General features: G+C 37.9%; 4 protein-coding genes and 2 non-coding genes across 6 annotated transcripts; 4 read left to right on the top strand and 2 right to left on the bottom strand.

Annotated features, from left to right (window-relative positions):
- Positions 1-488: 488 nt before the first annotated feature.
- Positions 489-7,416, top strand: ZC84.1 (uncharacterized protein). Its single transcript, NM_066635.5, has 16 exons — positions 489-773; positions 858-1,056; positions 1,111-1,183; positions 1,454-1,860; positions 2,069-2,321; positions 2,380-2,742; positions 2,817-2,939; positions 2,986-3,090; positions 3,142-3,210; positions 3,258-4,205; positions 4,273-5,238; positions 5,340-5,537; positions 5,609-5,869; positions 6,150-6,326; positions 6,374-6,682; positions 6,759-7,416. The coding sequence occupies exons 1-16, from the start codon at positions 610-612 to the stop codon at positions 6,827-6,829; spliced, it is 4,686 nt and encodes a 1,561-aa protein (NP_499036.3). The 5' UTR covers positions 489-609; the 3' UTR covers positions 6,830-7,416.
- Positions 4,212-4,232, bottom strand: 21ur-13803. The gene has a single exon (NR_052594.1).
- On the top strand, positions 7,069-13,798 carry ZC84.6 (BPTI/Kunitz inhibitor domain-containing protein). The gene is made up of 18 exons (NM_066634.5): positions 7,069-7,324; positions 7,733-7,818; positions 7,869-8,261; positions 8,329-8,656; positions 8,704-9,072; positions 9,120-9,242; positions 9,289-9,462; positions 9,511-9,984; positions 10,349-10,710; positions 10,756-10,891; positions 10,941-11,238; positions 11,495-11,691; positions 11,741-12,037; positions 12,090-12,275; positions 12,326-12,820; positions 12,949-13,130; positions 13,178-13,415; positions 13,476-13,798. Exons 1-18 carry the CDS (start codon positions 7,267-7,269, stop codon positions 13,553-13,555), a joined length of 4,476 nt encoding a protein of 1,491 aa, NP_499035.2. The 5' UTR covers positions 7,069-7,266; the 3' UTR covers positions 13,556-13,798.
- Positions 12,843-12,923, top strand: ZC84.9. The gene has a single exon (NR_052593.1). It is a non-coding gene; the product is annotated as an Unclassified non-coding RNA ZC84.9 (non-coding RNA).
- On the bottom strand, positions 13,790-20,752 carry ZC84.7 (uncharacterized protein). The gene is made up of 5 exons (NM_001027808.6): positions 20,636-20,752; positions 20,465-20,557; positions 20,242-20,416; positions 14,233-14,336; positions 13,790-14,122 (listed from the first exon to the last, which is right to left on the bottom strand). The coding sequence occupies exons 1-5, from the start codon at positions 20,695-20,697 to the stop codon at positions 14,023-14,025; spliced, it is 534 nt and encodes a 177-aa protein (NP_001022979.3). The 5' UTR covers positions 20,698-20,752; the 3' UTR covers positions 13,790-14,022.
- cls-3 (Protein CLASP-3) lies at positions 15,665-20,216 on the top strand. The gene is made up of 12 exons (NM_001392172.1): positions 15,665-15,783; positions 16,259-16,642; positions 16,691-16,819; positions 16,868-17,144; positions 17,192-17,708; positions 17,762-17,840; positions 17,894-18,127; positions 18,205-18,491; positions 18,579-18,792; positions 19,247-19,810; positions 19,862-19,981; positions 20,031-20,216. The coding sequence occupies exons 1-12, from the start codon at positions 15,697-15,699 to the stop codon at positions 20,088-20,090; spliced, it is 2,952 nt and encodes a 983-aa protein (NP_001379049.1). The 5' UTR covers positions 15,665-15,696; the 3' UTR covers positions 20,091-20,216.
- Positions 20,753-20,867: the final 115 nt, after the last annotated feature.

Here is a 20,867-nt window from a genome sequence, read left to right as displayed (position 1 = left end):
TTTTACTGTATATCCTAAAAATCTTATGGAAACCAAGTAAAATTATTCGAAAAAAAAATAAATATCAAAAGTTTTTTTTTTATAAAATTGATAAAGTCTAGAAAATTTTCTATAAATTTTTAAACAGTGAACAGTTATTTGTCCATTGTAAAATATTGTATCACTTAAGCAAAACCCTTAAAGACGTCGCTTCTTTGACAAACTGACAGGTCCAGGCATTTTTGGTTCTTAAACTGCCATAGAATAATTTTTGGAGATATCAGAAGGTCAACAAGAATCCTATTTTGATGATCTGATATCTAATAATACAATTCCATTGATAACCCAATTCTCCACACTTTTATCATTTAATCCAATCGTTCTCACCTTCCCAAATCGTGATATGTGTGTCCATTGGAGAGCCGAAAGAAGAGCCAAATCGGGTGCGACCTGTGCTCGAGAGAGATTTGCACAAGAAGCCAACAGAGGACGGCCCGTGAGGTATCTGTCAATCGGAACATCCTTTGTTTTCGTTCCAAGTCGTCGTCTGGAGACTATCCTCCTATTGCCATTGGCTTTGATTTCTTCAAACATCCATTTGATTTGTGTCGGGCAGTGAGCTTTTAGAGAATGATGTTTCATTCTCTTGGGTTACTGTACCTATTTCTTTATGTTACATTGGCAGAAGATTGTATTGATAGGCCATGTGTAGAGTGCAGGCATTATATTAAACAAGATGATCCGTGCCTTCATCATGGAACAAAGCCAATGTTATTTTGTGATCCACAAACTAAGTGAGTTTTTTTTCGGCGAGTTAACAGAAGTTGATAATGAAAATTAAATTCCAAAATTTCCATAATTTCACCAGTTTTGTTCAGCTTAATACAAGAATCGTCCACAAATTTTTTGGAGTGTGTTCAAAATCGTTGGGTTCTCCGAGAATGTGTCACTGGGACCATTTACGAGTCTGGACGAGGATGTGTTGATCCGACGATTCAGCCGTTCATGCAAGGATTTTCAGTTTCTGGTAGTGGAAGGGTTGGAGATGTTTGTCAGTATAATACTGATTGTTTGAGCGTGAGTTTTTTTAAATTTTAAATGGATATGTTCAAGTTATAACTGGAATTTTAGGGAATGTATTGTGCCACCGGATTGTGCTCTTGTCTCAGCACCTATATTCTACGAGAGAGCTATTGCTATGAAAGTGAGTTTTTTCTTTAAATGAGATTGGTGGAATTACTATTTTTTAATTTAACTTTTTTTTGAAGGGGTTAGAACATTCCCAAACTTTTCTCATTGGGTAACTAGAATTTTCTGAAAAAAAAGAAGTAGCTTCTATAATATCGAAAAGTACCATTGAATCAGGTCGGTTGATATTTCAATTATTTTCTCACAAAATGTAATTACAGAAGTCGTTTGCTTGCTGAAAATAACAATATTGATTTCACATAAAAGCTCAATTGAAAATTTTCAGAGGTTAACCCAAATCAACCTGGATGCACATATGATGTTCAGTGTGAAGCAGTGTGGCCAGGCTCGAAATGTCGAATGGACAGCTCTATCGGAACATGTAGATGTCCTGAAGAAACCCATGTTGCACGAGAGACTCGCGATGGTTGGGTCTGTATTTCTCTAAGAGATCTATCTTCTGGCGGAACCGCTCCATTATATTTCGTCTGCGCTTTGCCAGAAGGAGCTGGTTTCAAAATCTCTTTGAATGATCCAAGTCCATCAATGGGTGCATTCCCAGTTGGCTGCACAGTTGGATCATCAGCTACAATAGAACCAGTTCAAGGGCTTCATGGCGGTGGAGCATGCATGTGGCCATCAGATGGAGAATATATTGGAGACGTTTATGATTGTATCCATACAAGTCCTCACGTGAGTGTTTTCTATTTCGTATTTGTGCACATAAAAGGAAAAGTCATTGATATGGGGGTTCAAGTGCAAAGAGGTCTGTTTGCGGTAAACCAGGCACCTGAATGTGCAAATAGAGTCACAATTGTCACTTAAGCGGAGATCTTTTTGAACGTGATAAGTGCCAATAGATTATTAGAGGTTATAAAAGGAAATCAATTGAAATTTTCAGATAAATTTGGCTGAAAAGTTCCCACAATCCAACTATGCTCCCACTGCTGATGGTGTATGCTGTCCCAGTCGCGCTCTTGCATGTATTCAACCTCAACTGACCGGTCCAAATCCTTCTGAGCCACGTTGGTGGTACAACTCCGTCACTGGAACATGCCAACAGTTCATGTGGGATTCTGGAGCAACTGAGGCCAAATATCACTCACCAAATAATTTCAAGACAATTCAACATTGCGAGTCATATTGTAGAGATAGTTAGTAAATTTTAGGCACGAGATGTCTAGGCATTATTTTATCAAAAATCCTTTCCAGCTTGCCAACGTGGATCTCCTCAATATTCCACTGAGTCCGCAGTTCACTCTGAACGTCCAATAACATCATGTGCTGCCTCAGTTTCTTGTGCAAATGATTTTCAATGTACCGCAATTGGAAGTCAACATCTCTGCTGTCCAACTCCTGGATCAGTATGTTCTGCAAAAGGAGGACGCCCATATGATATTCAGCCAAGAACTTCTATTCATCATCCTGGATTTATGGTTTACACTGGAAAGGAATCTATCAGATTTTATTATGATCCTGGAACTGGAAGATGCCAGGACTTTGTCTATAAGGGTGCTGGTGGAAATTATAATAATTTCCTTTCGAAACATGAATGTGAAATGTACTGTGCAAGATGTAAGTTTGGAAGTTTTGAAAATTCAAATACTAAAATTCAAAATTGTTTCACCAAATATTTCATACCTTTTCAGTACAATGCGAAAGAGGATCCCCACTGAGAATTGGAGAAGAAGCCCAAAGATGCCAAAACAATGCTCAATGCCCATCTTCACATGAATGTAAAGCTGATCAAGGAGTTTGCTGTCCTAGAAAACGTATTTTTTCAGTTTAACTATTTTTATAAAATCTGGAATTTTTCAGAAACCATTTGCGCTCAACCATTGCGTATTGGAGATTGTACTGAAAATGTGAAAAGATATTGGTACAACGCCAGAACTAGGCAGTGTCAGATGTTCGAGTATACTGGTTGGTTTCAAATAAAAAATTCAGTTTTTTTTTCACATTTTCACATTTTAGGTTGTCAGGGAAATGATAACAATTTCGATTCAATCATGGATTGCCAAAACTTCTGTAAAAATGCTATTCGTAAGTTTTTTTTTGATCACTTTTCCCATTTCACAACAATATTGCAGCGGAACCAAAATGCATCCAAGGCCAAGCTTACAAAGATATGTTCGGAAACTTTGTGACATGTTCCAATGGAATGGGATGTCCTGCAAATTACGAGTGTTACTTTGATGGAAGTCAATGGGGATGCTGTCCCACAAAAGCATTCACATGTTCTCTCAACACAGATTCAGGAATTCAATGTGGAGCTGGAAGCACATTCAAATACTATTACAATCCACAAACTCAGAACTGTGAATCTTTCCAGTACAATGGATGCGACGGAAATTCAAATAATTTCGCAAATCGAGACGCCTGTGAATCTTATTGTAGTGTAGGTGGATGTCCAAACGGTGGAACTCCATTACGAGATCACTCTGGAATGGTTATGGTATGTGGAGCTCAACAGACATCATGCCCAGACTCTCACGAATGTATTCCTGTCCTTGTCGGTAATTCATTGATCAATCGATGTTGTCCAACTCGTGCCTACATGTGTGGTCTTCCACCTCAGCAGGGAACACAGTGTGGAGCTAATTACGTTCAGAGATACTATTTTAATATTGTAACAAGTCAATGCACATCATTCCAATTTGGAGGATGCGATGGAAATGCAAATAACTTTTTAAATATTCAACAATGCAGAAACTTCTGTATGAGTAATGCTTGTCCAGCTGGAAATGTTGCTTATGTCGATCCAAACTCTCAAATGCCAATTAATTGTAATGAGGCACTAAGCAATAGTTGTCCATCTGGATATGCTTGTACCTTCAATCCACTTATCAATAATCATGTTTGCTGTGGAGCAACTGATTCTGGAGTTTGTCCAGAAGCCGAGAAAGCATTTATTGATACAATTGATATGTCACCAAGAGAATGTCTAATCAATATTGAACAATCTTGCCCAGCGAATTATCTTTGTAGATTCAATATGCAGAAGAATAAGTATTACTGTTGTTCAAGTATCACTGGAAGTGAGTTTAGATTTTAACTACTAAAAATTATAGATACTTTTTACGTACTCATTAAAAAAATTTTCAGAAACATGCCCCGTTGGAAAGTTCCTTTACAAAGATCTACGAACATCTCAACCAATTAGATGCACAATCGGACGAAATGATCAATGTCCCGATGGATTCACTTGTCAAAGTTATCTTGCCAACGCATTCCAAGGATTCTGTTGTACTGCAAATTCAGTTTGTCCAGATAATGCTGATTACCTTATTGATGATCAATCTCAACAACCAAGAGCTTGCACTCAAGGAACTTTTGTTTCGTGCCCCAATGGATATGCTTGCAGATCATTGACCTCATCCGCAGACGGTTTCTGCTGTAAATCTGGAACAGGAGCTCTTCCACCATCAGTTACAGATGGGTGTCCTCCAAATGAGTACGTGTATCTTGTTCAAGGAGAAATTGCTCAGTGTGATCCATTCAATCCACCGAATGCTCCATGTCCATCTGAGTTTACGTGCCAATGGTCTCTTTCCAATCAACGTTACCAATGCTGTGGTTCCAACCCTGCTCCAACCCCTCAAAGACCTTCTGATGGTTGCCCGAATGCTCAGATTGCGTTCAGAGATGCAGACGCTGTTAGAGTTTGTAGCGCTGGAGCAGCAAATTGCCCAGCTGGGTATTTCTGTCAATTCTCAAGTTCCAACAATCAATTCCAATGTTGTGGAGTTAGTGGTGGTTGTCCTGAAGAATCAGTTGCCTTTGTGGGAATGTCAGGGGAACCAGAGAAATGCGTTGTTGGGCAATCAAACTGTCCACGGGGATTCGCATGTCAAAAGTCATTAGCTGGACACCATGTCTGCTGTACAGTGAGAAAAGTTGCCTGTGAATCAAATGAAGTGATAATCGAGGGAGAATGCCATGCACAAGTTGGTCCTGGAAGTGAATGTCTTGCAAATGAGCAATGTACTGGTGGATCTGTTTGTGAAGATGCTAAATGTGAATGTAGACCACCGTTGAAGGCAGTTGGTGGATTCTGTCAAGAAGAGATTCGTGAGTTTCTTTATTTTTTATTTTTTGTTTTGAATTTTGGGCCAACTATTCAAAAATATTGTATTATCGAAAACTGTAAAAAATCTGCAATCTGCTTCCAGAATGCTCTTCCAATCAAGTACTTCATAACGGTCTGTGCCACAACAAAGCAAAACTTGGAGAAGCCTGTCTAACAGTTCGTCAGTGTCAAGAAAATTCAGGTTGTATTGAAGGGTCCTGTGAATGTAAGAAAGGATTCATTGAGAAGGCTGGAAAATGTATGACCCCGGTAGAGAAGAAATCCGCTGTATCTTCTAAGTGTGAGTTTTACAATTCTTGTCTTTCTGTGAAATTATTTTGAAAAAACAAAACAACAATGAAAATTTTGTAGCTATCAATAACGGAGTCACTTGCTCAAAACCAGGATGGAATCCACTTATCGATGAAGAACACGAGAGACCGAAACATTGTTCACCAATTGGAAAAGCTTGTCCAAATGGATATGAATGTCAGATTAATAATAGAAGAACTCAATATCTTTGTTGTGCTCCTGACATGTCAATGTCATCAACTGTTTCAATTCCTTCCTTGCCGCCTCCATCGACAACTACAACAGAAAGGATAATGACCACAAAAAAAGCGAATCTGAAAGGTAATCGATTTTTGTGATTGGAACAGTGATGCTAATTAGATGAAGAATTTATTATTTTAGTTGAAACGATAGGAAAACACTCAAAAACTGTTTGAAAGTTGATAATTTCTGGAAAATGTTATTGATACTTTTTTTGGCAACTTTCAATGACACTTTCCAACTTTTTGAAAAATTTTCCAATTGTCTGAACTAAAAAGAAATCTATCTGCGCGAGCTTTCTAAAAGTAAACATGCGCCTTAAACTCTTAAAATGTTTCAACACAAAAATACTATATTTAAGTTTGCCCAACTGGAAGAACCCCTTACCTTCTTAACGGTGCTCCACAAAAATGCACAATTTCGCGTTGTCCTGCAGGTTATGAATGTACATATAGAAATAATGGTTATCATTGTTGTTCAATGGCCAACAAGCCAGGTCTAACTGTTGCTGGAACTACCGGATCAGTTGTTTCAAAGTGTAAGATTTGAAGGAATCAAGTTCTATCATTCAATTTTGATTTTCAGCAACTCCATCTCCTGACCAAGAAAAGTGCCCACGTGGAAATCCATTGATCTATCCATCTACAAGTTCTCCTGTACTTTGTCAACCAGGAAAAAGAGGATGTCCAGTTGGCTTTGGATGTGTGCAGAGCTCGACATCCAATAATCATATTTGCTGTCCATCTCGCCATTCCGATCGACCTGGATATCAAAGTGAATCGTTCGGACTTGGAGCATATTACAGTAGAGGGCCACCAGCAGCCATCAATCCATGTGAAGGGTACTTAGTTCTTGTAACAAGAGGTGTTAATGGAAGAATTGAGAAGAGATGTGGTATGTTATCGAATATCAGTCAAGGAGAAATTATTCAGGTGATTTGTTTATAAACACAATATTTTTGAAATTTCAGAAAGAAGCTGCCCGTTCCCTCAAATCCCAATCGGAGGAGTTTGTTACGAGCTCAAGAACAAAGCAACATAATTTTTTATCACGTTATCTACTGTTCCCCGAAATCTCATTCCTCGAAATTTGAAATGTCAATTCTAATGTTCCCCCTCTCTTCGTAATGTCCACTCTTCGTGACCAGTGTGCGAGAGCAGAATGTTGATTACCTGACCCATATTTACAGTATTCCGCACCTTGTTTGCCCCCGTTTTGACACGTTGAAGGAATCGCCCTCCCCAACATGTCTCCGACTTTATCTCTTTTCTGTACCATTTATCACCACCCTATCACCACGAACTCATTTTGACATCCGGCGCGGAGCGACGCACATTTCTGTACTATTGTGTTCCTCTTTTGTCGAAATATTGTCACCTTCCTTATTAATTTACTATTAGTCACTATTCTATGATTTCAACCATTGTTTAAAATTATTATTATTAGTTTGCCATACTCCTTCACTTCCTTAATCCGTTATGGTCACTCAAGACCTTTTTCTTCTATTATTATTATTATTGCTCACTTCGTGTGCAGGTTCGTTCCACAATCACCCCCAAATTTGTTCTCATCAACCCGGCAGTTAGTCATGTGGTAGTTCGTAGGTACTATGTTACCAAATAAACTATGTTTACTTTTACATTTAAGAAAATACTCCGATTATTCATATTCATTCAGGGTGTCTTGGGATATTCCAGGAGTACTGTAGAAAATGTTTGGTAACCTAATAATAATATTTGAAAAAGTTCTCACAATCAGAATTCTGGAAAAGTATTTTGTTTAGATTTTCAGACATAAGTTCAAATAAATTCAAAAAAAAATAAGTTCACAACATTTCAGTTAAATAAATTTGAAAAAAAGTTACCAAAAGTTCAGTTAGAAAATAGAAAATAGATTAATTTTAATTCCTATAATAGTTCCTATGATGTTTTTAAAAAAATTCAGCTCAAATTGATGGGCTCCGAGACAAACGGCAAACTGGTAGCGGACGTGTTGGAGATGCTTGTGCGTTCAATACTGACTGCTTAGCTGTTAGTTTATAAAATTTTAATTTCCTAGAATGTCATGAAAATTATTTTAGGGGATGTTTTGCAATGGAGGTCTCTGCTCCTGTCTAACAACTTACATCGCAGCTGAAGGCTACTGTTACCAAAAAATAGATCCAGGACAGCCTGGATGTGTGTACAACGAGCAATGTGCATCAGTTTGGCCTGATGCATTCTGTGACACTTCTGCAGGAGTTGGAACGTGCCGATGTGGAGAGAATAAAGTTGAAAGAGCTACCAGAGATGGGCATGTTTGTTTGGATGTTCTTGATGCAAATCACAATACTCTAGCTATCACTTGTCCGCTACCAGAAGGTGCTGGTTATACATCAGCTTTATCTGATCCAAAGCATCCACGACAAAATGATGGGCCGGGACCAGTGTTGTGCAATACAGATAGTACTAATACAAATCAGGGTGACGAGCAGGTATGCCTATTTTTCCTTTGAAACCAGAAAACTCTCCCGAATAAAAACGGATCTTTCTTATATTCAGGCAGGTGACGGAAACTCAGCTTGCCTCTTCCCATCAAATGGCCAATACATTGCTGATCAATATGATTGTGTGGAGTTTGTCTCTAGTTTAGACCTTACATCCTCTGGATACAGTGAAAAAGCAAATGGTATCTGTTGCCCTAATCGTGCATTCACCTGTGTTCAACCAACTGCTACTGGACCAAATCCAACGGAACCTCGATGGTGGTACAACTCGATTACTGGAATGTGCCAACAGTTTTTATGGGATCCATCGGCTTCTGGCTCAGGAGAGCATTCACCAAACAACTTTAGAACCGTTGAGCATTGTGAAAGCTTTTGCAGAGATAGTGAGTTTAAAAAAATGTTTGTGTAGGAAACAAAATTTGATTTTCAGCGTGCTCTCGTGGAGCTCCGGAATACATCCACCGTACTTCGTTCCTCGAGCAGACTCCAATTACCGGATGCTCACAAACCAGTGCATGCTCCCATAACTATGAGTGCAAATCTGTTGGAAGTACTCAATGGTGTTGTCCTACGGTAGCTTCTGTTTGTGGTCCAGTTGGAGGCCGTCCACTCGATCCTTCCGTTAATAATCGCGGTACCGTTTATCATTCTGGTGTCGAAAAGCAAGGAACAGCTACATCGACAAGATTTTTCTATGATCCACAATCCGGAAAATGCAGTCCATTCACATATTTGGGAGCTGGTGGTAACTATAACAATTTCCTATCAAGAATTGATTGTGAACTTTATTGTGCAAGATGTGAGTTTTTTTCCAATTAACTGTCATGAAAGGAATATTAATTTTAGTACAATGTGATCGTGGAAACCCACTTCGAATCGGTGACGTCACTCAATCATGTGCATCTAATAATGACTGTCCATCATCTCACGAATGTAAAATGGATCAAGCTGTTTGCTGCCCAAGAATGCGTAAGATCCTGCAAACTACCACAGAGTGAGCAAGATAATTTTTCAGAAACAATCTGTACTCAACCACTTCGGGTTGGAAACTGTGATAGATCGGTAAGAAGGTATTGGTATTCAGCGGCAACAAGAGAATGTCAATCATTTGAATACACCGGATGCCAAGGAAATGACAATAACTTTGAAACTCTGGTTGATTGTCAGACATTCTGCAGAAATGCTGCACGTAAGCCTAGAATATTCGTCTGAATGATCTTTAAAATTATATTTCTAGCGGAGCCACGATGCCCTCAAGGCCAAGCATACAAGGATAACCAAGGAAAGTTTGTAACCTGCACTACGAATCGTCAATCTTCATCCTGCCCAGCAAACTTTGAGTGTTATTTTGATGGAAACATGCATGGATGCTGCCCCACCAAGGCATTCACTTGCTCCCTCTCTCCAAGTCCTGGAAAAACTTGTGGACCAGGTGTTTCTTTCAAATATCACTATAACCCACAGACGCAAGAGTGTGAATCCTTCGAATATCTTGGATGTGACGGAAATTCCAACACCTTTGCAAGTCGTGCAGAATGTGAAAATTACTGTGGCGTTGGTGGATGTGCAAACGGGGGAAGTCCACTGAGAGATAGTAATGGAGCACTGCAATCGTGTTCTGAAAGAGATGGTGGATGCCCATCTTCTCATGAATGCTATGGCGTCAGTTTGGGACCAGATATGATGTCCTACAGATGTTGTCCAACTAAAAGTAAGTTCAAAAAATAAATGATGCAGTGGGGGCCAAAAGCTTATGGGTTTTTGGGGTTTCGCTAATTTCTAACAATTTTCAAATGAGCATAACTCAAAAACTAGAAAAGTTAATCAGAAAAAATCAACTAATATGTTGCCGATGATTTTGTGTACAAGCAAGATTACATTTTACAACTTCACAATTTCAAAAAATACGGCGGCCGACAATTTGCAAGTCCAACCTGTAGACAACATTTTAAGTTACATTCTTTTAGTTGAACATATATTTCTGAAGTTCTTACTCATTTACAACATTTCAAAAACATGCAAAAAACCACAAACTTTCGCCCATCACTATAACTATTTTCATCTTAAATGTTCAGCCTACATCTGCGGTCTTCCACCTCAACAAGGATCCTCATTATGTTCTGGAGGGCTCACCGTTGTCACAAGATACTATTTCAATATTGTCACACGTAAATGCTCTCCATTCGTTTATAATGGTTGTGATGGCAATCCGAACAACTTTGCTTCCCTGAATCAATGTAACAACTTCTGCATGGCATCTGCTTGTAATGCTGGAGATGTTGTATATTTGAATCCAAACACAGCTCTTCCAATTTCATGCAATGACGAACTTCAGAACAATTGTCCAAAAAGTTTTCAATGTATTTATGACAGTTTGACAGATCAGAGTGTTTGTTGTGGAGCAACTGATATGGGAGTTTGTCCAGACAATGAGAAGGTTAGAATGAAACGCTTCTGTCTAATTTTAACGCTATGTTTTCAGGCTTACATAAATTCAATGGATGGAACAGTTCGAGAATGTTTGATCAATGAGCACAACTCTTGTCCGAAAGATTATTTGTGCAGATTCAATGCCATTAAAAATCGATATTTCTGCTGCGGATCAATGAGCAAAGCTAGTAAGTCAAGAATTATGAGAGTTATAAAAAATGTCGACGAATCCTTCAGATTACTGTCCGACGGGACGTGCCCCATTCAAAGACCAAACAAGTCTTCAGCCGACCAGATGCACAATGCATGCTGCCACGTCATCTTGTCCAGACGGCTTCGAATGTTTGAGTGATCTCAAGGATGCTCTTCAGGGATACTGCTGCTCTGTCTCTGAAATTTGTCCGCATCGTGAAGAATACTTTATTGATGAAACTTCTGGAATGCCACGTTCGTGTACTATCGGACATTTTGTCACTTGCCCTGCTGGATTCCAGTGTATGGCGCAGATTGATGGATCAATGGGATATTGTTGCAAGTGAGTTAGCACCAGTTTAGTAAAAATACATTTGTAATAATTCAAGATAGGCTAAAAGTCATTCTAGAACGCTACAAAAGTGTTTTGGTTTTGAAAAGGTCAGGTAAAGTTTTGGTGAAAAGCTTTACTGTTTTATGAACATTTGACGAAAGACTATAGCATCAAAAAATTTTAATAATGTTCCCACATAATATATACAAACCAAGTTTTTCTTGTTTATTTTCAAATGGTATTCTGATATGAAAAATGTCTTCAGAGGTCAACCCCAATTGACAGCTTCTGATGGTTGCCCACCTGGAGAAATAGTTTATATGGAGAGAAATGAAGTTGCAACATGTGATCCATTCAATCCTCATAATCAAGGATGTCCTGGAACATTCTCATGTCAATGGTCCATTAGAACTCAAAGATATCAATGTTGTGGAAGTGATCCATTGCCAACTCCCATGGAGAGTAAGTGTATTCCTTGATATAAAAATTTAAAGTTCTTATATTTTATTAGATGACGGTTGCCCAACTCGCCAGATTGCATACACCGACCCAGACACTAAAAAACCAAAAATATGTACATCTGCAAGTTTATCGTGCCCAGCTGGATATTTCTGTCAATTCTCGAATCAAAACAAACAATTCCAATGTTGTGGAATGCCAAGCGACTGTCCAGTACAAATGGTTGCATTTATTGGAATAACTGGAGAAGCCCAAGCGTGTTCAATGAACGGAGGAAGTGCCTGTCCTGATGGATTCTCGTGTGTTCGTGGAAAGAGTGGAGCTGAGTTATGTTGTGCTGGTGGAGAAAGTTAGTTCCCGAAAATAATTAGGCAGTTGTACAGTTTGAATTTATATTTCAGCATGCGAAGCTTCCCAAGTCCCTGTGAATGGAGTGTGTCTGAATAGAGTTTTAATTGGAGAACAGTGTGAAGAAACACCTCAATGTGTTGGTGAATCACATTGCATCGCAATGAAATGTTCATGTCCAACTGGAACAATTGAACAGAAGCAACAGTGTATGGATGTCTCAATTGAACGGGAAATAAGTGAGTTAACACTCAGAAATACAATGCGAAACTAATCAGCAAGTTTACAGAATGCACTGATAAACAAGTTAAAGTAGAAGACGAATGTTTCCCGTTGGTAACACTTGGAAGAAGTTGTGTACATTCTGCTCAATGTCAGGGAATGGGTCAATGTATTGATGGAGTATGTGATTGTGACGAGTCATCAGTTAGAAAAGGCCATCGTTGCGATAAGAAACAATCTGTGAGACCTTCTCTACCAATGAATGTTAACAAGTTTGCAACGGGTTCTCCTCATGTCATGAAACAGATTCAACCTCCGATGTCTTCTACATCATCAGCAGTCATCACGACAACAAGTTCCAATTGGCAGCCACAACCTGGTCATGCTGAAATCATGAATGAAGGTATCTGCCCAGCACCGAGACAACCTTACCTGGCAAATGGAATCGCAAGGCAATGCATCAGTGGACAACCATGTCCAGTTGGGTATTCATGTACTTGGAGTCCACAAGCGAAAAATTATTTCTGTTGTGCAGCAAACAAACTAGTCATGAGGACCTATGGTAAGCTAAGATCATCGGAATCTGCGGAAGCATCTTTAATATTTGCCCGCTATAATATGCCCGCTTAAATCTTAAGCTTTCAGGGATAAAACCTTCAGGGATAAAAGATATGAACAAATATTTTTCAGTTCTCAAGGACGTTTGTGACGGTGGTGAAGCTTTGTTGTTCCCGGCAACAAAAGCACCAGTGATTTGTACTCGATATGCAACATGCCCTCCAGGATATTTCTGTAGAAGGTCGCCAAAAACAAAACAGACACATTGTTGCAAAAAACGACAACCTTTGAATATGCAGAGCTATATTATTCAGGTAACTATTCATTCCTTCATCTAGAGAGCCTTCACTAAACATTTCAGATAAAAGATATCACATCTAAAAGACCTGAACCTCTCCGAATGGCTCATTCGATAGCATCAGCAGCCGTTCAGATGGCTTCACAATATATGCACCCAGGACGAAGGCGTCAAAAACCACAGCCAGTTCAGAAAACCAAGCCAGTGAAAAACGTGAAGCCAACGAAAACCACACTTCCCTGCCCACCAAATCAAGTGCTTCTAGAGATGGAAGTGAATCGAAAAATAATCAAACGTTGTCGTAAGTTCAATTTCCAAAAAGAAAGATCGAAAGTTATATAGCGTGTAAATGTTATTGCAGAAGCCACGTGTCCTGTCTCAATGCGTTCGGTCAACGGAGTGTGCAAAATCGAGCGTCGACCACCAGTAGTCACCCAATAACTTTTTCATTCATTTCCCGTGCCAATCGTCTTTCATAAGTATTCTTTCTCTCTATATGAGTAACCGAATGATCGTCAAAAAGCTTTTAATTTGAAAAGCCATCCAGTTGCTCTATTTTTCACATCTTTCTCATTGTTGTTGCGCCACTTTTTAGAAATTTTTGGTGGTGGAGAGACGCTCATTTGTTTTCAACGAACCACAATATGTGGTCACAAAAATCAAAATAAATAAGTTTATTAAATTTGTTTGAATATTGAAATTCAATTGAGAAATATATTTTATGTTAAAATTTTCAATTTTCGGAGATTGTTGCATCGTAATTTATCAGAAGGAAGTTTAGAAGACACATAAAAGATACAATAATCTCAAGATATTTAAAAGAATACAAATTTGATACAAAATGTTAAAATTTAAATTATTCGGTGAGAGAGAGATTCAGAATAAAATATATGCGAGTTAACAGGATTTTATACGTCTGGAAGTGCAACTTTGGCTGGTTGTGCTGGAATCGGAGATACACCACGCTCCACAATTTCATTGTATGATGGTGGCTCGTCACGATACGTGCTGAAATTTGCTAAATGAGTATATGTTTCAAAAATATTTGAAACTTTTTCAAGTTAGGTGGATTTAGGGATTGAGTTTGAGATATATAAAAACACATTAAAAGAACATACCTGATTCCATTATCAGTGATAAAGAACGGGCTTGTTGGTACAGTAAGTGAATTTCGATAAATCATTGGTGGAATTACCATTGTAACATCAACAATCGGAGAAGGCTGGAAAAATGTGGAAATTACTATAATTGACCCTATTCATACAAAATGCATTAGCCTATTCAATATAATCTAAACCAACATGTCATTTCAATTCCCATAATTTCCATAAATTTTCGATTTTCCCTCACTTTATTCTATTTTCTTTTGTTCTTTCTTTACGGACAGCGGAAGGCGATGACTGGCTGAGATTTTAATTTATTGTTTCTTCTTTATTTTATATTTTCTTTCAAGTTGACTGTTGTGAACAAAAACTGTATATTCAATGTGTTTTCTGGAACGTTTTATGAACGTAGAAATATGTAGCTATAATATTTTTGTAATTTCAGTGCATCGACCCTTTTAGGCGCACCTATCGATTCCTGTAAATACACGAAAATAGCATATATTTAAAGAGTCATATTCTGTTAGTTATCCAAACACTCTTCTTTTGTCCTTTTATTTGCTCACTAGACTTTTTTGCAGTAGTTATTTCTCTCTGCAAGTCTTTAGCTTCAATTGTTGTTCAATTCTTCAATTCTAGATGCTCTTTCTCCATTTCCAATTTGAAATTCCATTTACCCTTTTGGGCGCGAAACTACAATCAATTGGCTGCTCGCGGAGCAAGACAACAGAAATGGAAGGACCGAAGAAGATGGGAGAAAGAAGACGCCGGCGCCTTTTCTTTTTTCTCCATTTTCTTCTTCTTATTTTTCCCGTCTTTTTGAGAGCATGTTTATACTTATTTCACATGCATAAATGCCTGCTCACTAAAAGAAAAAAACGGAAAAGCGACGTATAATTTGTGGTTTTTTTCGTTATAATAGACCACTCCATCGAGATATCAAATTTCTCGTAATATTTCAAATCGCTTCACATTTAGACTGGTTGTTTCATGAGAATTGAAACATTTTTTGGCATAGTCTCTCCTCCTGTGCGCACACTCACATCTGCCTTCAAAACCAACATGTGTTAAATTGGAGCGGAATGACATGACGCGTCTGCCGTCCATCCAACGATGTCCTCTCTATGGTATCTCTTGCATCTCTTCTTCTTCGTTTTTGCCCCATTCGGACACAGCTGCTCTGGGTGTTGTCTCCCCGCACTCACACCACTAACCACTTTCTACAACTTTTTGTGCGTCGACTTTTTTGCCCTTTGTATTTTCCTAGTTTATCTTTTCCATCTATTCTCCGTTATTCAAATTTGAATTTCCCGCCAAAATTTGTGGCCGGGAAAAACGACACCTCTCAGCCATGGAGTCCTCTCGAATTATCGAACATTGTCCGCTAATTTTGAATTTCGACGTCAGAAAAGTTTCTGGTTTTTAACAGCTTTAATCTTTTTTTCAGATTTTCTCAAACCATTTTACATTTTTTATGGGATGACTAGCCGAATGCAACCAAAAAGCGGAGTTTACTCGGTTAGCAAAGCGGATTTCACAAAGATTTTCGAAGATGTCCCAAAAGTGGTGAGTATTAATAGGTACTTATAATAGTTCAACATGCCCAAATATAAAAAACACTCCAAAAATTTTTGAACATTTTTCAAAATATTTGAAAAAATTCAGAATTTCAAAAATTTGGTAAAATGCCAATTTACGAAAAGTATGGACTTTTTGGGTAATTTCGAGCACTGCTGCTGATTAGAACCCATTTAATGTTCAAATAGAAATATTTAAGTCAAACTCAAACCCAATTAAAAGAAAAAAAATGTCAAACTCGTAGTTAAAATTTATTTTTTCGATCGACATCCAAATTTATGATAGGTGAAAATTAAAGTAAGTACCATTTTTTGACTGTAAAATAACAAATTTCAAGTAATTTTTAAACGGTTTCTATGATATTTTGTCATTTTCGCACCATATAAGTAGTTTCAAACATTTCCCTTTTTGGCGATTGCAAATATGTTCCAATCAATACAACACTAGATAAAAATCTTTTAAGCCCATCACTTCTGCCGTGGACCTTCGTAATAAATTCGATGCAGTTCGAATTATTTTATCAAATAGTTCCGAAGACTGGAATAAACGACAAACTCAATTAAAAACTGTCCGAAGTCTAGTGATTCATGGGGAGAAAGTTGTCGATCGACCAACAATGATTGCTCATCTTGTTCAACTTCTTGGTTGTTTCGAGTTGGCAGTGAAGGATCTTCGATCACAAGTTTTACGAGAAGCCGCAATAACATGCAGTTTCATTGTTAGTAAATATGGAATCGAGACTCATTCAATTGGAGAGGATATTCTCGTTCCAGCAATGTCACAAGTTGCTGTTAGCACGAAGATTATGGCCACTTCAGCGAGCACATTGACAGAATTTATTGTAGAAGTACGTTTTTTGAATCCACAAACTTATAAGATTTCCCTAAAATTTCAGTATGTACAAACCCGTCAAGTGTTCACAATTCTCTCTTCGTTCTCAACATCCAAGGACAAATCTCAAAGAAGACAGCTGGCTGCTCTTCTAGAAATTGTTATCAGTAAATGGAGTGATAGAATCAAAAAGGTAGTTTACTAATTGATAATAACTAATTGAAATATTGTATTTTTTCAGCAAATAATGCGTCAAATCTGCGAGCTCATAAAATCAGCAATCAATGATGCTGACTCGGAGACAAGAGCAGCTGGTAGAAGAGCATTTGCAAAACTTGACGAAATGCATTCCGAAGAAGCTGATGCTTTGTATCTAGAACTCGATCATTCCAAACAGAAAATGCTTAGAGGGGGAGATGCAGCGTCTTCATGGGCAAGTGTGAATAGTGAAAAGGGCTCAATACCAATTCGTTCGAAATTATCAGCTGGATCGAAAGCTCATATGAATATCAGTGCGAGTAAGTTTTTGATTTCAAACTGGATGTTCAAAGTTACTTTGAAACAGAATTTCTCGCGCAAAGAAGTGCGTCTGCAATTGATCCAAAAGCTACAAAGTTTGCTGGACCTAGTCGACTGGTTCGTCCGACTTCTACAAAAACAATGGCAAGGCAAGATACTTCACCAGCTGGATGTAAGTATTCTAATTTTATATCTATGTTTTTCAAAACTCTCTTGCTTTCCGCCAAAATTCCATATCCAAACCGGCCCGGATCTAGAACAAGAACATCTTCAATTACTTCCACCGACTCTCGTGACACATCTCCAACCAGAAGGAATTCTCCATTACCACCAGAAACACAGAAAGCTAGAGTCAAATATGGAAACGGGTCTTTCTTTGCAAAACTTGGAATGCCGGATACTACCGACGATGATGAGTTTTTACTACCGATTCGAATAAGATCTCCCTTGAAAACACCGACAATAGAAGCACACGACAAGGTTTCCCAAGTTTTGAAAGAATGTTGCTCTTCTTCAGTTTCGGAGAAAAAGGAAGGAATCAAGAAACTGTTGCCTATTGTAGCGTGAGTTTTTTAAAGTTCAAAATGTTTTGACCTCAAAAAATTTAAAATTTCAGTGACACTAGTCTAAACCCAATTGAGATCAAAAACATTGGAAATTGTCTAAATCGGTTGCTTTCGGATGCTTCAAATACCGTAAGCTGATTCAGAAGAGTGCTTTGATTATTTAAAAAATAACTCAAATTTAGATGGTTCTTGAGATCTACTCTATATTCGTTCGAACCCATAGTAGTCGATTATCCGAATGGCTTCGATTAGCTCTTGCAAAATTGTTTGCTCGGAAAGCCGCTGAAACTCTGCCCAACACTAAAAAACAAATTGGTCATACTTTGAACGTCATCCTTGAATGCTTCAATGCTCATCACCAACTTGTCACAGTCTGCGAGCTAATGTGCGATCCGATACATTTGATGGTTCCAAAGGTTGGTATTTTCCCATTAGATTTTTAAAAATACATCATTTTTAAGAATTGTTAAATAATTTTCAAAAAAAATTTCAGGCTCGTGTTGTACTGCTGGAGTATTTGACAAGTCTGCTAGATGAGTATACGGAACCTGGAGCATCCATTAATGCTAAAGAATTGAAGACCGCAATCCGAAAAATGCTCACATGGGCCTCTGATCCTAGACTGTCAATTCTACTAACACCACATGTTGAGAAAGCGATTTGCTCCATGTTTTGTGTTAATGTCGCTGATTTCTCTGCACTAATTAGCGATCTTGACAGTGAGCAGAAGAACTGGATACACCAAACACTTCAGAGAAATGGACTCGAAAATGGAATAAGGTTTGTTCAGTATGGTCATGCATTCGTTATGAGAAATGAGAAATGACTTCAAACTCCCCATAGACATGGCTCATCACTTTTTTGCAGTAGCAACAACATCGCAACCAACTCTGGAGCAACGGCTTCTCGTGAAACAAGCAACACTTCTTTCCAAAAAGAGTCAACATCATTCGGTCTACCCGAGTTTGGAGCACGAAAAGGCGGAACTGGCGTCAATCTCGGCTCGCTCAATATCTCTAACAATCTGGCATTGAGTAGGCTAGAAGAGCAATCAACGTCAAGGCTCATGGAGAAAGTTAATGTGAGTGTTTTTATTCTCTCAATAATTATAGATTTATTCAATTTTTAGAATTTAATTTTCCAGTTTCGTTGAGTAAATAGAAAAAAAAACATTAAAAACATTTTATTTCGTATTAAATAGCAAAATTTTTTACTAAAATTTAAAGAGAGAATATAGTAAAATATTTGATTTATCTGTAAATAATTTTTATTTCAGTCTGAAAAAACACTGAAAAAGTTGTCGGAAAGTTTAAAGTTTCCATTAAAACATTTTGAAGACTTGTTGGATTTTATTTCGGCAATTTTCAACCTTTAGGAAATTTTTGAACATTTGTCCAAATGTTCTAACTAAAATAACAATTATTTTGAGATAAAACAAATATTTGCATATGTTACGTCACTAAATTTCAATTAAAATGATTGAAATAACATTTTTTTAATTTTCTTTTTCCTAGTTTAATATTCAACATTTCCAGCTAAACTCCACTGTCACACTCCCACCTGATACACTGGAAAAAATCCAGAACGTTCAAGACCTCCTACAAAAGATGAGAAGCTCTGAAAACGCGGATGAGCAAGAAAGTGCAATAAGCTCTATTTACATGATGATCTGCGATGGAGGTTTCGGTGTGTGGGAGCAGTGTTATGCAAAACTTCTTCTCAACTTATTCGAAATTCTTTCAAAAAGTCGATCAGAAAATAATAAGAAAATGTGCCTACGAATTCTCGGGAAGATGTGCACCGCGCAAGCTGCAAAACTGTTTGATTCGACTGAAATGGCAGTGTGCAAAGTTCTGGATGCAGCTGTAAATACGAACGACGCAACAACGGCTCTTGCTGTGGAAGATTGTTTGAGAACATTGGCAACTCATCTACCACTTTCAAATATTATTAATATTGCAAAAGTTATTCTAAATCAAGAACCTATCGACGATGAAAGAGCTTCTCTAGTTCTTAAAATGGTAACACGATTATTTGAGGAACTTCCAGCAGAGGAGTTGAATAATATTGTAGATGATATCACTCCAACGATTATTAAAGTGAGTCACGAAAACTTTAGCAAACTCAATTGGAACTCATAACATTTTCAGGCGTATCAATCTACGTCATCAACTGTTAGGAAGACCGTCGTCTATTGTCTTGTCGCCATGGTAAATCGAGTTGGCGAGCAAAGGATGACACCACATTTCACCAAGCTGCCAAAAGCAATGGTAAGGCTTCATATTTGATTGCGTTTCATGATAGCATCACACTTTCCAGACCAATCTCATACAAGTCTACGTCAACAGGGCGATCTCAACAAGTTTACCAAGGCTATAATTTCAAATTTAACTGTTTCTAGATCTCAAATTGACATGATGCATCAAAACGGGTAAAACTCGCATTTGTTTTCAATATTTAATACTTGTTTGGTTTCCAGCTTTCAAATTTAAATAAAATTTCAAAAGTATAAAGTGTAAAATCAACTAACCGGCACAGGTGACACAGGTCGACTATCCTCCCAAGCAATCGGAGAGGATAGAGGAATCACTGATGCACAGCTTTTACGACCCGAATGAATTAGATATGCGAATCGAGCAAAGCAAAATCCAAGAAAGAACAGCACCCAAGAGAGAATATACGGGATGAGAAGAAGTGGGATACTTCTGTAAATAAGGAGGGGTTTATGATTTTGAAGACAGTGTGAAACGTACTGTTTACTGACGATGGACAGAAATATAATATTCTCGACGATTATTAAGATTGCGAAAAAAATTGCAACGCTGGATATTCCAATGAATACATTTCTGTAACGAAAATTTTTTTGATCGAAGATTTGAGCCAAGTTTGGGCAAAAAACTGGCGTCCATATTAGACAGACTTACCGATATGGTCGGAATTTAAGAACAACGCCAGGAGTTAAATATTCTTGTAATTGAAAGCACATTTCCTAGCAATCAAATTATTTGAAATGAAGATGAAGCTAAAAATGAGAAAATCGAGAATCCAAATGTAGTTTTTACTCTTCCCAACACGCACAGATTAACGTCTTTAGAAGCCATAAACTCATAGTAATAAGGCTTCATTGATGATGACTCCCCATTTTCTCGAGGCATG

The sequence above is a fragment of the Caenorhabditis elegans genome, chromosome III (genome assembly GCF_000002985.6).
Source record: "Caenorhabditis elegans chromosome III".
Lineage (NCBI taxonomy): Eukaryota > Metazoa > Nematoda > Chromadorea > Rhabditida > Rhabditidae > Caenorhabditis > Caenorhabditis elegans.
Note: the sequence above shows the minus strand (reverse complement) of the source record. Positions and strands in the feature narration are given on the sequence as shown.

Coding starts and splice junctions, on each gene's coding strand:
- ZC84.1 (NM_066635.5), top strand. CDS start 610: ATGATGTTTCATTCTCTTGGGTTACTGTACCTATTTCTTTATGTTACA. Junction 5,538..5,608: donor ATCCGCTGTATCTTCTAAGT/GTGAGTTTTACA, acceptor AAAATTTTGTAG/CTATCAATAACGGAGTCACT. Junction 6,327..6,373: donor CGGATCAGTTGTTTCAAAGT/GTAAGATTTGAA, acceptor TTTGATTTTCAG/CAACTCCATCTCCTGACCAA.
- ZC84.7 (NM_001027808.6), bottom strand. CDS start 20,697: ATGTGCTTTCAATTACAAGAATATTTAACTCCTGGCGTTGTTCTTAAA. Junction 20,558..20,635: donor CTTAAATTCCGACCATATCG/GTAAGTCTGTCT, acceptor TTTTCGTTACAG/AAATGTATTCATTGGAATAT. Junction 14,337..20,241: donor GACCTGTGTCACCTGTGCCG/GTTAGTTGATTT, acceptor ACATTTTTCCAG/CCTTCTCCGATTGTTGATGT.
- cls-3 (NM_001392172.1), top strand. CDS start 15,697: ATGACTAGCCGAATGCAACCAAAAAGCGGAGTTTACTCGGTTAGCAAA. Junction 17,841..17,893: donor TTTCGGATGCTTCAAATACC/GTAAGCTGATTC, acceptor ACTCAAATTTAG/ATGGTTCTTGAGATCTACTC. Junction 19,811..19,861: donor TCACTCCAACGATTATTAAA/GTGAGTCACGAA, acceptor TAACATTTTCAG/GCGTATCAATCTACGTCATC.
- ZC84.6 (NM_066634.5), top strand. CDS start 7,267: ATGGTCACTCAAGACCTTTTTCTTCTATTATTATTATTATTGCTCACT. Junction 7,819..7,868: donor TCAATACTGACTGCTTAGCT/GTTAGTTTATAA, acceptor AAATTATTTTAG/GGGATGTTTTGCAATGGAGG. Junction 12,276..12,325: donor CTCAATTGAACGGGAAATAA/GTGAGTTAACAC, acceptor GCAAGTTTACAG/AATGCACTGATAAACAAGTT.